Raw genomic sequence first — 15,786 nt, forward strand, 5'->3', positions numbered from 1 at the left:
TAGTTAGGAATGCCTTCTTTTAAAATCGTTCTCTACAGTAAATTTTGGCTTTAGATTGTTTAGGGAATATAAGGGTAATAATGGTTCTTTTTTACTTTCTCTCTTGTAACATTCTGGATAGGCTAACTGCCTTACTAGCTCAGTAGGGGGTAAAATGGAAAGGATTAAAAATTCTTCACTTTGGGGATAAGATTGGTTCAGCGATTATTGTTATTCTCATTCCTCCAGATCAGTTCCCTGGCACATATTTTAGAAACTGTCCTTCTCTGATCACTCCTATTCCTCGTGGTGATAGAAATCTGATAGGAAATGACCTCAAGAGAGTAGATAGTTTTTCCTCAGTTGTGATATCTATGAGTACTGCCTGCTATTATCCAACTGTAGCAGAGAGAAACAAATAAGTAAGCAAGGCATGGAATGAGGAAGTTCTTACAGCTCTTCTGAGTTTATTTTTCATTCTTTTTCCTTAGAATGTTTGTAACCAGAGATCTGGATTTTTTTTTTTTTTTGAATCTGTGCCCCATCCTAATTATCTAATCAAGAAGGGCCTTGAATTAAACTTGGCATGTTAAAATATATTCATAATATTTCTTGCTATTTCTTTCTAAGCACCTTTTATAAAAGTTTTAATATGAAGATAACTTAAATATTACAGAAATCCTTTGATGCACTGAATTTTGTTACAATGTTAAAAATGGTGTGGATTTCCAAAGCTAGTGCCATACAACGAAAAGGCAGGTAATGTATATTTAATATACATTTATTCACTCAGTTGCCTGTAAAATGGAAACATTTTGATATGTAGTACATATTTAATGTATATTCCGCTTTCTATATAAAATGTTAAAATTTTCATGTTAGTCTTAATTCTTATATTGTTTTTGCAAAGCAAGCCATTTTAATACTTTCTTTAAAAGTTGAATTCAGGTTATGTTAAAAATTTTTGACTAGTATAATCTGTCCTCAGAAGATGTAAGAAAGTTAAAAAACAAAATTAAAAGGAAAATATTTTAAACATTTGCAATACAGGATAAAGGGCTAATTTCTGTATTATGCAAAAAACTCTTTAAAATCAGTTCATAAAGACCAACGCATTAAGCTCACATACACCACCTCATATATGCCAGAATAAGTGCAAATTAATGAGGAAATTTTTTTGCTTATCACCAGAATGGCATTGATGAAAATGTTTAACAGTACTTACAGCAGAGTTGGCAAAAGCGTGGGCCAGTAAGCTTTCATAGTTTACTGATGAGTGTAAATTGCTGTGACTTCTTCAGAGGACAGTTTGAAACTGTTTATCCAAATCTGCCCTTTGCTGGTGGATTCCATTTCTCATCATTTATCCTGAGTGTACCTGAGCATGTGTGCAGACATGTATTGAAGAATGTTTTCCGCAGCACTGTTTGTAATAGTGAAAACTCTGGAAGTACTGTAGTTAAATAAATTATGCTATAGCCATACAGTGGTATACTAGATAACTGTTACAGGGAAAGATGTGGATATATGTATTGTTATGGAATGAGTTCTCAGAATATATTATTAATTGAAAAAAGTAAGGTGTAGAACATGCATCTATAGTATTTGTGCTAAGTATATATATATATATGTTAGTGCTAAATAAATATATATAATGCTAAATATATACATAGTGCTAAATATATATGTTTTATATATATATATGTTTGTATGTATATATTTAGGGCAGAAATGCATTGTCAGATTTGAGAGAAACATTAAAAAACAATTGTTGACTCTGAGAAGGAGGATTTGTGGGGCTCTTTGAAGGAAGGAGATTTAATTTTCATTTTACTTTTTTGTAGTTTGGTTATTTATTTTAGAATGTGCTTGCATTACCTTTTTTAAAAAAGGGAAGATGAAAAAGTAGCCTATTTTTCAGTAATTATTTGACTAATTTTTCTTGCATTTTAACTAACAGGGAAACATCAAGTATTGACTCTAAAGCAGTGCCTCATATGCTGAAGATGGTGGATGCATTATTTCTGTACTTTATAATGTCATAGAACATTCTTTTTTTTTTTTTTTAAAGATTTTATTTATTTATTTGAGAGAGAGAATGAGATAGAGAGAGCATGAGAGGGAGGAGGGTCAGAGGGAGAAGCAGACTCCCTGCTGAGCAGGGAGCCCGATGTGGGACTCGATCCCGGGACTCCAGGATCATGACCTGAGCCGAAGGCAGTCGCTTAACCAACTGAGCCACCCAGGCGCCCTGTCATAGAACATTCTTGAGGGCTTGTTGCTGTTACCGTGCCTGTTGTTTTCTTATGACAGGGTGTGGCTTGATACACTAGCTAGATTTATAGGCAGTTAATCGTATATTATCTAGGAGGAAAATCAGAAATTGTAGGAATTTTCCTTGTCATCTTTTTCAACATATTTTTTGACAGCCATCACTGTGCAAGTGTTAGGGATGCGATGATGAATAAACTGTAGTCTGATGAGTAAAGTTTGAGGTGGGGGGAATGGTGCAGTCCATCTTGGAATCCAGTAAAGTAAGCAATTTTAATGCCATGTGATTTGTGCTATGACTGGATAATGCTTTTAGAGGAGTTAAGGTAGAATCTGAGATAAATACGAATAAAGAGCTGTTGTGGAAAGGCTTTTCTAGCAGAGGCAAGGCATACACAAAGGCCTACAGGCAAGAGTGAGCAACACAGTTGTTTGGATGGAGTTTAGTTTAGAGAATAGTGAAAAATGAGCAGAAAGAGGTAAGTTGTGGACATGTCCTAAAGGATCATTTGAGTTTCCGCTCTCTTTTTCTTCTTTTTAAAAAATATTTTATTTATTTATTTGATAGAGACACAGCAAGAGAGGGAACACGAGCAGGGGGAGTGGGAGAGGGAGAAGCAGGCTTCCCGCGGAGCAGGGAGCCCGATGCGGGGCTCGATCCCAGGACCCTGAGACCATGACCTGAGCCGAAGGCAGACGCTTAACGACTGAGCCACCCAGGCGCCCCTCTCTCTTTTTCTTCTTAATGAACTAAAGGATGGCATGATTTTAGTATTGTTTCACCTCTTTGAAGAATGAATTGGTAGAGACAAAACTGATGGCAGGAGGACCCGGTAGGAGGCTTTCATTAATACTTGCATTTACAGTAAGGGAGAGATGACAATAGTCTGGATTGTGATAGCGGCGGTAGAAGATATTAAGGAGAGCAGTATTGGTGATCGTATGTCCAGGGGTAAGGAATAGTGTGGAATCAAGGATGTCATACAGGTGTCTGTCTTAGAAACTTTTGTGGATGGTGGTGCCATTGTCAGGGAAAATGAGAACAGTGGTTATGTTGCTGAGAAGAATTAGCTTTTGGTTGTGTTGAGTTTGGGTTGGCTGGAAAATCCAAGTGGAGCTAAGAGGCTTCTGAAGTATAGGTGTAGGGTTAGGATGAAGTGATCTCAGTGGATGGAAATTGAAGTTAGGAGGATAATTACGATCCCCTTGGGAGAGAGGATGGAATAGGAGAGCAGAGGGCTGAGGTCCAACCTCACAGGAACATCAACATTTAAGGACTGGCGAAGGATGGAAATGTCTCAGAGGAGGCTGGATAGGAGGGAAAGCGCATGGGTTGATGGTGAGGACAGTACTGATGAAGGAAGCAGTGGTCTAGCATCTCATTTTGTAACTTGTATCACAGTGTGTTGTAGCTTTGTGAGGGTAAGATATTTCTGGATCTCCATCACTTAGCATATTCAGCCTGGCCATTCTTTAGCTGATATGGTGACTCTGGGGGAAATGACGAGAGGCAGCTTTTCTTCAAGATATTTTTCTCCTACCTCCCAGAAAATGATACAAGTCTCTCTGGTGACAGGAAACGCCACTCCCTTGGAGTTGTGTGATGCTTACTTTGCACAGCTCTGAGCAGTGGGCCTGAGCACGGTGCTTGTGTCAGTTGAGTAAAGCTGATGCAATGTAAATCCCCATGTATTTTTTCTCACTTTCATACATATGTCACTTACAAATTTGTTTTTGTTGTTACCCTAGTAGGTGTGTCAGGTAGGTGTCATTCATGAGTTTTTATGAATGAGTCCCAGATGAATGAAGTGCCTTCTGGAAAGATTCAGAGGGGAGAAACATCACAGGAGGGAATCACACTCAGATGTCCTGACACCGGTCCATTGCTCTGTCTCCTAAAGTGCACTGCTTTTAGAGTTGCCTTGGTCTAGTCTTTATTCCTTGTCTGAATCTTAATTTTTTATTTCACTTTTAAGGGCAGGGAGATGCAGACCTGGAATTTGTTTCCGGCTGTTCAGTAGACTCCGATTCCAGAATATGTTGGAATTTCAGACTCCAGAACTTTTGAGAATGCCATTACAGGTAGAAACTTACTAAACTCTAAAAGGCTATTTTTATGAGTGAGGGAGGAGAGGGACCATTTCAACTTAATACCAGTAGGACTTTTAAATGATCAATTCCTTTTTTAAAAGATTTTATTTATTTATTTGACAGAGAGATAGAGAGAGAGCACAAGTAGGCAGAGCAGCAGACAGGGAGAGGGAGAAGCAGGCTCCCCGCTGAGCAGGGAGCCCGACGTGGGGCTCGATCCCAGGACCCTGGGATCATGACCCGAGCTGAAGGCAGCTGCTTAACTGACTGAGCCACCCAGGCACCCCTAAATGATCAATTCCTAAAACAAAATTATAAAATGTATATGATGGGAGGTGGTTATGTATCTAATTTTTTTTTCTAGACAAGAAAATTTGATCCATAAACCTCTAAAATTTTAAAGAATTACTTGAGTGCATTTAAATTATGGTACAGTTTATAGATATATATATTTTTTTAATGCAACATTTTAGAAATCTGACAACCACATAGTGTTCATCTTTCACATTCTCATTGAGGATTAGAAAAGAAATTATTTAAGGTCCAGAAGATAATACCGAAATCTCAGTTTAAGAGGTTGAGATTAATCTTGGTAGTTTGGAACTGAGTCCACTGAGATTTCCTGGCCTTTATTAATTGTTTTGCTTTAGGTTTTCTGACTTCATGGAATAGCCAGACATTGTAGTTTTGAGGGAAAACTACTGGAAATACATTAACTTGATTCTCTGGTGTGCTGAGCCAGATGCTAGCTTCCAAACTTTTTTTTTGTTTTTGATTGATTGATTTATTTATTTATTTATTTTTTATTCTTATGTTAATCCCCATACATTACATCATTAGTTTTAGATGAAGTGTTCCATGAGCTTCCAAACTTTTAAAGATTTTATTTCTTCATTTGAGAGAGAGGGCATGAGCAGGGGGAGGGGCAAAGGGAGAGGGAGAAGCAGACTCCCCACTGAGCAGGGAGCCCAATGTGAGGCTGGATCCCAGGACCCCAGAATCATGACCTGAGCTGAAGGCAGATGTTGAACCGACTGAGCCACCCAGGCTCCCCTCCCATGATTTCTTTGAAAGTCAAAATCAACATAAATTTCAACATTTCAAAATTATTTGCTGTTCTTATTTATAGGAACTTTGTTTACATACTAAGCTGTTAGCCCCAGTGAATTGTCCTATTGCTGATTTCCTAATGAAAGCTCCAGAACCACCACCAGCTCTAATTGTAAGAAATGCTGTACAAATGCTTAAGGTAGGTGTCTTCATAGTTTTATTTTACCCATTTTACTTGAAATTTAAACACAGTGAGGATACATCTTAACTAATTTTGTACTTAAAAATATTATCTTAAATAATCTTGTACTTTGAATAATACTCTCATAGCAATTATAGTAAAACAGTAGATATAGTTCTTTTTTATATAAAGCAAAATATGTGTTTTTTTTTTTTTTAAGATTTACTTATTTGACAGAGGGAGACCGCGAGAGAGGGAACACAAGCAGGGAAAGTGGGAGAGGGAGAAGCAGGCTTCCTGCTGAGCAGGGAGCCCGACGTGGGGCTCCATCCCAGGGCCCTGGGACCATGACCTGAGCCGAAGGCAGACGCTTAACGACTGAGCCACTTAGGCGCCCTGCAAAATATGTTTTTTATAAGATGTGGCAAGAGAAAATTTACATTTTCATTTCTTGATGATTTTTAGGTATGTGATTTGATTAAACATAGTTTTTTGGTAGTGTCAAGTTCTGTTTTGTGTTCTTTTATTTAGACAATAGATGCAATGGATGCATGGGAGGATCTCACTGAGCTGGGCTATCACTTGGCTGACCTGCCCGTGGAGCCACATCTTGGTAAAATGGTCCTGTGCGCTGTCGTCTTAAAGTGTCTGGACCCCATCCTCACAATTGCCTGCACGCTAGCCTCTCGAGACCCCTTTGTCCTGCCGGCCCAGGCCTCTCAAAGACGGGCGGCCATGCTTTGTAGGAAACGCTTCACTGCGGGAACTTGCAGTGACCACATGGCCCTTCTCAGAGCGTTCCAGGTACCGATTATTCTTGCCATTTTGTTTCTGAACTTGTTGCTGCTTTTAAACATGTGTCTGGGGCAAGTGTCACAATTAAAAAAGATATGATCCCATGAATTTTGTCTCATTATAAAGTCACATTTTATTACCAGCTTAGAAAAATACCTTCCTACTGTTAATATGTTGGAATGATCACTGTTTGTCTCTCCTTTTTTTTCTTCCATTTTCTCAGTTTTCTCCGTGTAGGAATATGTGTATACATATATTGATGTTTATTTACTTGTGTTCATTTTCTGATACCCAAGTTCCTTATCTTTTAATCATATCTTGGGCAGGGAGTGCTGTAAAATTTCAGTTAAGAAGCAATGTATATTATTCAAAGTATGTAGAACAAACCTTGGAAGAAAATTATCTTGAATTTAGTATCTATTTATTGATTTTTTAATTTTTAATTTTTAAAATTATTTTATTATTTTTTTAAAGATTTTATTTATTTATTTGACAGAGAGAGACACAGCGAGAGAGGGAACACAAGCAGGGGGAGTGGGAGAGGGAGAAGCAGGCTTTCCACCGAGCAGGGAGCCCGATGTGGGGCTTGATCCCAGGACCCTGAGATCATGACCTGAGCCAAAGACAGACACTTAATGACTGAGCCACCCAAGGCGCCCCTATTTATTTATTTTTTTAGAGTACATCTTTTTCTTGTGTGCTCAAGACACTGTGCTAAGAACTTAATTTTATAAAGTAAAATCCAAATATCACTTAAGACTTTTCAAGATAACAGTAGTGAGAAATTGAGGAATGTGATAAATGGGAAAGAAAAGATAAGGAAAATGGGATTCTGAGGGAACGAAATATGTAATGTAGAATTTCAGATAATGTGGAGAAGATGTTATTTCCTGAAAAGGTAGACATTTATCCTTAAATTCTCTCGAATGTAGGCTGTGACTGTACATTTTTTAAAAATTTCATTTTGTTTATACAGAAACTACTCTTTTCCAGGCATACAGGATTTTTCCAATATATATAGTTTTTAAAAAAATAATGGCAAGCTGTTTGGTGAGCATTATTGAACAGTAGATAATGCAGTGCTGTTGAGTTTATTAGATACCATATGTTATAGTAGACTAGTTGAGTGGATAATAGGGGGAGATTTGGTGTAGAATTCCAATGTATTCTTTGCTTTTTTCCCAGCTCCTACAAAAGCAGAGAGGATAAATTACTGCCTTGGCCTTTTGGTTATATTCCAAAGCAAGAGAAGTCATTTTCAAAGAGGAGCTTTCTTATACTGCATTTGGATGATTTCTAGAAATCACACTTCCCATTTTCAGATAAATTAAGAGGTTGATATAGAGGCTATTTTTGGAGGACTGGAGTGGTAGAATCCTTACATATAAATGGTGTTGTGATGGCTTAGTTAAAAACCTCTGACACTTCAGTGGAAGAAAATTAGCAGACACATCTGAAGAGATAGCTGTTTTTACATAGCTGGTCATTTAGACTAATGGATACTTAGTTCTCACTGGGATTTTATAAACTCAATGGCTTTCATAGCATTTGATTGTAAATTAATGATAAATTTTATTTGATCATAAAGTCTTAGATTTTATTTATTTTTAAAAGATTTTTATTTATTTATTTGACAGAGACACAGTGAGAGAGGGAACACAAGCGGGGCAGGGAGTGGGAGAGGGAGAAGCAGGCCTCCCGCCGAGCAGGGACCCCGATGCGGGACTCAATCCCAGGACCCTGGGACCATGACCTGAGCCGAAGGCAGACGCCCAACGACTGAGCCACCCAGGCGCCCTTTAGATTTTATTTTTTAATATTTAATTTTAAAATTTATATTTTTTAAAAATTGAGATGTCATTGACATATTAGTTTCAGGTGTAAAATATAATGATACTATAATTGTATATATTGGGAAATGATCTCCACAGTAAGTCTAGTTAACATCCATCACTGCACATAGTTACAGATTTTTTTCTGTTGTGATGAGAACTTTTAAGATTTACTCTCTGGTGTGTTAACTAGACTTATTGTGGTGATCATTTCACAATATGTGGAAATACTGAATCACTATTTTGTATACCTGAAATGAATATGATGTTGAATGTCAGTGATATCTCAATTAAAAAAAAAGTTTACAAAAAAATATCTACTCTCAGGGCACCTGGGGTGGTGCAGTCGGTTGAGCATCCAACTCTTGGTTTCTGCTCAGGTTGTGGTCTCAGGGTCGTGAGATTGAGCCCTGCATTGGGTTCAGCGCTCGGCACGGAGTCTGCTTGAGACTCTCTCCCTCTCCCCTTCCCTCTGCATGCGCTCTCTTTCTCTAAAATAAATAAATAAATCATTAAAAAAAATCTACACTTTTAGCGACTTTCAAATACACAGTACGGTGTTATTAACTGTGGTCACCATGCTGTAAGTTGCCTCCCCAGGACTTTCTTATTTTATAACTTTAAGCTTATATCTTTTGACTCTCTTCACCCATTTCATCCCCTTCTCCTCCCCTGCCTCTGGCAAATACCAATCTGTTCTCTGTATCTTTGAGTTTTGTTTTTTTTAATGAAGGCCTAGATTTTATCAAATAATTAGAAGGAGAATTGACCTTGAGTAGCTAATGTAGTGGTTTTCAGTTACTTTGCTCCTAACTAAGGAGTTTAGTAAGTGGATATATCTTGTTATATAATTATATTTTCGTAGGCATGGCAGAAAGCACGAAGTGATGGATGGGAGCGAGCCTTTTGTGAGAAGAATTTTCTTTCACAAGCTACCATGGAAATAATCATTGGCATGAGAACTCAGTTGCTTGGTCAACTTAGAGCATCAGGTAAAATTTTCCCTAAAGAACTTATTTAGTCCACTGAAAGTACCTTATCTGTACTTCATAGTATTTTTAGTGTTAACTGATGCCATCTTACATTATTTTTATCACATTTTCACATTGTTGTATATCTTGTATATATGAACTGCTTTGTAGACTCCTATGTGAGCTCAGCTTTTGTTGGTTAAAAAAATGATATTGTAGAAGCTGTAGATGAGAAATATATGAATACTGTAGGCAGTGAGCAATTTATAGTATATTTATATTATATTTATATTTATAGTATATTTGTTGGCAAAAAGCAATTTAGATATTGTAGTTTTGTTTTATCACTCTTAATAAACACTTCCTTAGCTCTATAATAGATTTAAATATATAAGTAGGTTGATACAAATGTGGTCTTCTTATTTTTGGAACATAAAACAGCTAGTAATCTCTTTAAGGCACTTAATTTTTTTTTAAGAGAATGGCAGTATTGTTATGTCATTTTAGAATTATTTCTTTAAATTTCCTTTTGAGTAGCATAGTACATTGAGAATGTAGTCGAGGAAGAGTGCTAGAGCCTCGATACGTGGATGAGCTAAAGTGCCAAAGTAATATGAGGAGTGAACCAAAAGGTTTTAGAGTGGTCTCAAATATTAGGAAATATGAAGGGCTTTGGAAATTCAAGCAAGAATATATGTATTGTCTTCATTCTAGAATTCATGTCTGTCATAACCAAAATGTTATACCAGTCAGAAGAATGGTTTAGATTTTCAGCTATGATTTTAGTACATTTCTTTTTTTAAAAAATTTTAGTACCTTTCTGATAGCATCTTATGAAGAACTTTATATAGCAAGGATGTGTATTTTTTAAAAGTCCTTAAGTCCCCAATAAATCTTCTATTTACTTTAGCCTGAGCAAACCTAAACTTCTTAGAACATTGATTCCGTATTTTAAACTTTACAGAGGAGATTTTATTAATTATTGTGGAATTTGAATATCCTTAAACTTATGTGGGTTATTACAATTTTTGTAAAAAACGCACACGTTTAAAAGTATATTTTGCACAATAGAAAAAGTCGGTGTGGTTTTTTTCCTTCTTCTAGGTTTTGTTAGAGCACGAGGTGGTGGTGACATTCGAGATGTTAACACAAATTCCGAGAACTGGGCTGTCGTTAAAGCTGCATTGGTGGCAGGCATGTATCCTAATTTAGTCCATGTGGACAGAGAGAATGTAGTATTGACAGGGCCAAAGGAGAAAAAAGTTCGGTTTCATCCCACTTCAGTTCTCAGTCAGCCTCAATATAAAAAGGTAAAACATTTTTAATGCTCTTAGGCCTTGAGGTGAAACTAACCTAATTTACATAGTTGAAGAGCAACAAAAAGATGCTCCAAATACCAACCTACTTTAAGAAATTAATTGGTTATATATGTATAATTCGTCATTGGAACAAAATTTTGATGAAATGTTAGAGTTGGAAGAGGTAATGTGTTAGGTAATGAGGACTTGCGTTCCAGCTGCATGAGCAGTGACTTGCTTTAATGTTTGCTTGACTACTAATATCCATCATCTGTTGCATTGAGGGACTTTTTACAGTTTAAAAGTAGGTGGTAAATACAGTTAACAAGTTTTTGATTTATTTTTCTGATAGATTCCTCCAGCCAATGGTCAGGCTGCAGCGATTCAGGCACTCCCCACAGATTGGCTTATTTATGATGAGATGACCAGAGCCCACAGAATAGCTAATATTAGATGTTGTTCGGTAGTGACCCCCGTCACTGTGTTGGTGTTCTGTGGACCGGCGAGGCTGGCAAGTAACGCTCTTCAGGAACCTTCCTCATTTCGAGGTAAATGTATCATAAGGAAATAAAAATCGATTTGAAATGAAATTTTTTTTTTTACTAGACCAAATAAAATATGAAATTCCAAAGGTTTATGTAGGAGTAGCTCCCTTTTGCTATATTAAGACTAATTAGAAAATACTAAAGTATACCTCAGTTCTTAAAATTGATTTCTAAGGTAACTTGTTATTGATTTGTGCATTTTTGGTTAATCTTGGTGATAGGAAGTTTACTTTTCTCTCCCACTTGAAATTACATAATAGTTTAACATAAAGGCAATTGTTTAAGGGAAATAATAATAGTAACCCATGACCCCATTTCCCTTATGCACTTTTTAATAATATTTTAAGACTATTATGTGGTATTTTTAAAGTTATATGTATTTTAAATTATTTTACATTCTGCTATTTTCATTGTGCAGAATACAAATTTTCAAAAATACTTTATATTAATGGCTGCAAAATATTCTGTCACTTAAAAGTGGCATAATGCATTTAAAATGCTCCTTTACACTTGCTTGTTTTCAATTTTTTGCTATTCAGTGATTCAGCAAATATTTATTGGTCAACTCCTATATGTCAAGGGTGCTAGGCATTGAAGATGTAACAGAAAATAGGATAGACAAGGTGTTTTGGTCCTTAGGAGTTCACATGGCAGTGGGGGGTAGACAGAAAAAAAGTAAATAATCTGCATGCTACTAAGAAGGAAATAAAGAGGAATGCCGTAGGGGTGACCTACTTTAGAAAGAGACCCTGGAACAAATATCTCTGAGGAGGTGTGATTTGAGTATAAAACATAAAGTTTGAGAAGCCACCAGTCATGTGAAGATACACAAATAAACTCGCGGTAGGAGAAGATGGCACAAAGGGCCACAATTCTCCACTAGGAAATGTTCTAAGAACTGACAGAAAGGTTATGGGATTGGGAGCATAATGATCAAGGGGAGAGTAGGGTAAGATGAGGTTGAAAGAAAGGCATGAACTTTTAAGCCATGGTAAATGCAAGGGAAGACACTGAAGGATTTTAAGTAAAGGAGTAATATGATGTTATTTAAGTTCAAAATGATCATTGTGGCTGTGAGGATGGATTGTTGCAGGAGGAAGAATGGAAGGGAGGAGGCAGGTAGGCTTTTGCAGTGTGTGGTCTTAATGACAGATAATGATGGCTCAGAACTACAGTGGTGGCAGCTGATAGGAAGAGAAGGAGATTCAAAATTATTTTGGAGGTACTAGTAACTCCTGGATTGTATGGGTGGTGAGTGAAAGGGAGGAGTCAGTAACTTTCAGGATTTTGGCTGTGGTAGCTTGCTGAATAATTTTTTAAAATTCTTTTTTCTTCTTGATGTTCAGCTTGGGTGATTTCTGCCACCCTGTCTTCTAGATCACTGATCTGTCCTACTCATCTAATCTGATGTTGATTCCCTTTAGTTTATATTTCATTTCAGTTATTATATTTCTCAGCTTTCCCCTCATGTACTGTTTCAGAAAGCTTACATGATTGTATATTACATTTGGCATCTTTATTTTTTTAAGTATTTATTTATTTAAATAATCTCTACATTCAGCATGGGGCCCGAACTCACGAACCCGAGATCAAGACCTGAGATGAGATCAAGAGTCAGCCACTTAACTGACTGAGCCACCCAGATGCTACATCTCCTTTTCTTCTTTTAAATTGAAACCTGTGAATTTACATGAGCATTTCTTGATTTATAGTGTTTTCATTCCCTTCCTTATGTTCTCAGTTTTCTTCTTCATCCAGTTATTATTTAAAGATTGTGTTTTGATTTTTAAGTTCTTGTCTTTTTTTTTTTTAAGATTTTATTTATTTATGGGGCGCCAGTGTGGCTCGGTTGTTAAGCGTCTGCCTTCGGCTCAGGTCATGATCCCAGAGTCCTGGGATCGAGCCCCGCATTGGGCTCCCTGCTCCGCGGGAAGCCTGCTTCTCCCTCTCCCACTCCCCCTGCTTGTGTTCCCTCTCTTGCTGTGTCTCTCTCTGTCATATAAATAAATTAAAAAATCTTAAAAAAAAAAGATTTTATTTATTTGAGAGAGAGAGAAAGAGAACACAAGTGGGGGGTGAGGAAGGGCAGAGGAAGAGGGAGAAGCAGACTGCCCGCTGAGCAGGGAGCCTGATGCGGGACTTGATCTCAGGACACTGAGATCATAACCTGAGCTGAAGGCAGACGCTTAACCGACTGAGCCACCCAGGCACCCCATTCTTGTCTTTTTTTTATTTTGTTGCGTTTTGATTAGAGATTGTAGTCTTTAAAATGCCTTTTCCCCTCTTTTTATAAATATTGAGACTCAATTTGTGAACTGTTGGATTTAGAGAGCTCCCCATCCAAACCGTTAGTATATCAGGCGGATTTGTGTAAATACAGAGTGTCTGTATATACTGACTTCTTTTGCTATAAGATGGTAAAAGTGAAATTTTTTCCTTTCAATATGTGTTTGAACAGCGGATGGTATTCCTAATGACAGTAGTGACAGTGAAATGGAAGATAGAACTACTGCTAATTTGGCAGCTTTGAAGCTTGATGAGTGGCTTAATTTCAAACTAGAGCCTGAGGTACGTTGCTTTTCAGTAGTGTGATAAGTTTCTTTCATTCAATGAGTATAAATTGACATACAGTGTGTTGGAAATTACACCTTTACTAATGAGCCCTTAGTATTAGAGAATATAGTTTGTGTTTCAGTTTTCACAGGGCCCTTATGCATTCTCTGACATATTGGGGTTTATTTAAGTAGAGGATTTGAAAAGCCTCGATGTGGCTCGTATTTAAGCACAGTGATATTTGAGTATTTCTGTGTATGTAAGAAAATACCAAGTGTTGGGTGGTACAGAAGAACTCCCTTTATTTCATATAACTCTGTTTCTGAGAAAAAGATACGAGTTCATTCTGTTTTCTCTTTTTGTGTATCTCTGAATTGGGAAAGATGAATGTCTTTTTTCAAATTAAAAATGTTCTTGACAAAGCCTTTCCTTCATTCCATCTCCACCTTTATTTATTTATTTCAAGGTATTCACACCTACTATATTGTTATTATCCCCCTTTAACTTTCTGCATAATTTACTCCTTTTAGAACAGGAATAAAAGGGGCAGTACATTATTTTCTAACCTTATGCCATCAAATCAGTTAATACAGATGCTCAACACATTTAATTATACAAGATCAATTTGTTTTGAGTTATAAAATTGATGTTGATATGTAATTAATGAAAAAAATAAGATGAAAAAGATAACTATAAGAATACCCAGATATATACCGTATTCCCATTTATATGGATCTGATCCATAAAACATCAACACATTCACTTAGAAACTAATTTAATCCATGGATCAAGGCTATATATTCAAAGTATTTTAAGGATGCCAGGATACTACAAGAGCTGGAGAAAAGAGTTTGGGAACAGTATATGCTTGCTAAACAAGAACTATGTTTATTTAGCTAGTGAATACCTAGAGTAATAAATTTTTACCTCATGATAGACTTGCAAACATGCAGAAATAGGAATTAAGGGTTTTTTTTAGAGTTATTTATTTGAGACAGAGCATGTGCGTCAGCGGGAGGAGGGACAGAGGGAGAGGGAGAGAGAGAATCTCAGGCAGACTCCCCACTGAGTGTGGAGCCCGATGGGAGGCTTGATCTCATGACCCTGAGATCACAATCTGAGCCGAAATCAAGACTCAGATGCTTAACTGACTGAGCCACCCAGGCACCCCAGGAATTAAGAGTTTTAAATGTAGTTATAAAGTTCATAAAAAATCAGACTGAGGGGCGCCTAGGTGGCTCAGTCGTTAACGTCTGCCTTCAGCTCAGGTCATGATCCCAGGGTCCTGGGATCGAGCCCTGCATCGGGCTCCCTGCTCAATGGGAAGCCTGCTTCTCCCTCTCTCACTCCCCCTGCTTGTGTTCCCTTTCTCACTGTGTCTCTCTCTGTCAAGTGAATAAATAAAATCTTTAAAAAAAAAAAAATCAGACTGAGGTACATTTACTCAAAATGTTGAGATTCATTAAGTGGTAGCAAACAAAATAATTCCTCAGACAAATGCACACTTTCCAGTATACATATTATTGGGGGAAGAAAGGAGAAGAATGTGCATTAAGTGGTGAGATCCACCAAGCTGTATATCAATATTCTGTTACACCAAACAGTTTGGAGACAAGGGAGTTGCTCTAATATAATTTCAGGTTATGGTTCACTTGGCTAAAATAGGTTGGTTTGCCATATTAAAAGTTTACTACAGTAATTTTTCACATAAACATTTAAGACTTGAACTCCAGAAGTAAATATGGCATGATTATTTTGCTTTTAATCTGTCAAATAGCTAAAAGTCAACAATTTTAAAAACTATAACAAAGAACAAGTTGAAGTGATGTGACTCCTACGTCATTGAACCCCTCCTAATGGTCAACTGTTAGTATTTAACCAATTCAGAGAGTTAATGAATCCTTGCATTCATTCAGTTTTCTGTGCCTTAGCTAGGATGTGTAATTACAAAAGATAGATACTGGTAAAAGCTCCGTCTCTATTTTTAAAAGATCCTACTATATCCTTTTTTTTTTTTTTTTTTTTGAAGGGGGAAGGTGGTCAGCTAACCTGTCAATAGTCGACAACTGGTTAGGTTTACTTTTTTACTCTCCGTTCACTTGTCGCTTCAGCCTCCTGGAGTCCCACTTCCATTTGCACCAGCCCTTCCCTTCCTTGAAACGGTCCTTGCCAAGGTCAGCATGTCCCCCACGTTGTCATGGCCAGCCCACTGTGTTGAGT

At 37.1% G+C, this 15,786-nt stretch overlaps 1 protein-coding gene across 2 annotated transcripts in view; it reads left to right on the plus strand.

Annotated features, from left to right (window-relative positions):
* YTHDC2 (YTH domain containing 2) overlaps positions 1-15,786 on the plus strand; it is a 123,407-nt gene that overhangs the window by 37,934 nt on the left and 69,687 nt on the right. The window contains exons 17-25 of one of the 2 annotated variants that reach the window (XM_035013931.1): positions 656-738; positions 4,227-4,332; positions 5,471-5,590; positions 6,104-6,376; positions 9,065-9,191; positions 10,275-10,480; positions 10,821-11,016; positions 13,472-13,581; positions 15,678-15,740. In XM_035013931.1, the coding sequence (XP_034869822.1) occupies positions 656-738; positions 4,227-4,332; positions 5,471-5,590; positions 6,104-6,376; positions 9,065-9,191; positions 10,275-10,480; positions 10,821-11,016; positions 13,472-13,581; positions 15,678-15,740 (1,284 nt within the window). The remainder of the gene's footprint in view (positions 1-655; positions 739-4,226; positions 4,333-5,470; positions 5,591-6,103; positions 6,377-9,064; positions 9,192-10,274; positions 10,481-10,820; positions 11,017-13,471; positions 13,582-15,677; positions 15,741-15,786) is intronic. The other variant, XM_035013932.1, reaches the window with a different exon arrangement.

This window comes from Mirounga leonina, unplaced genomic scaffold (assembly GCF_011800145.1).
Source record: "Mirounga leonina isolate KUSES-001 unplaced genomic scaffold, KU_Mleo_1.0 Mir_168, whole genome shotgun sequence".
NCBI lineage: Eukaryota > Metazoa > Chordata > Mammalia > Carnivora > Phocidae > Mirounga > Mirounga leonina.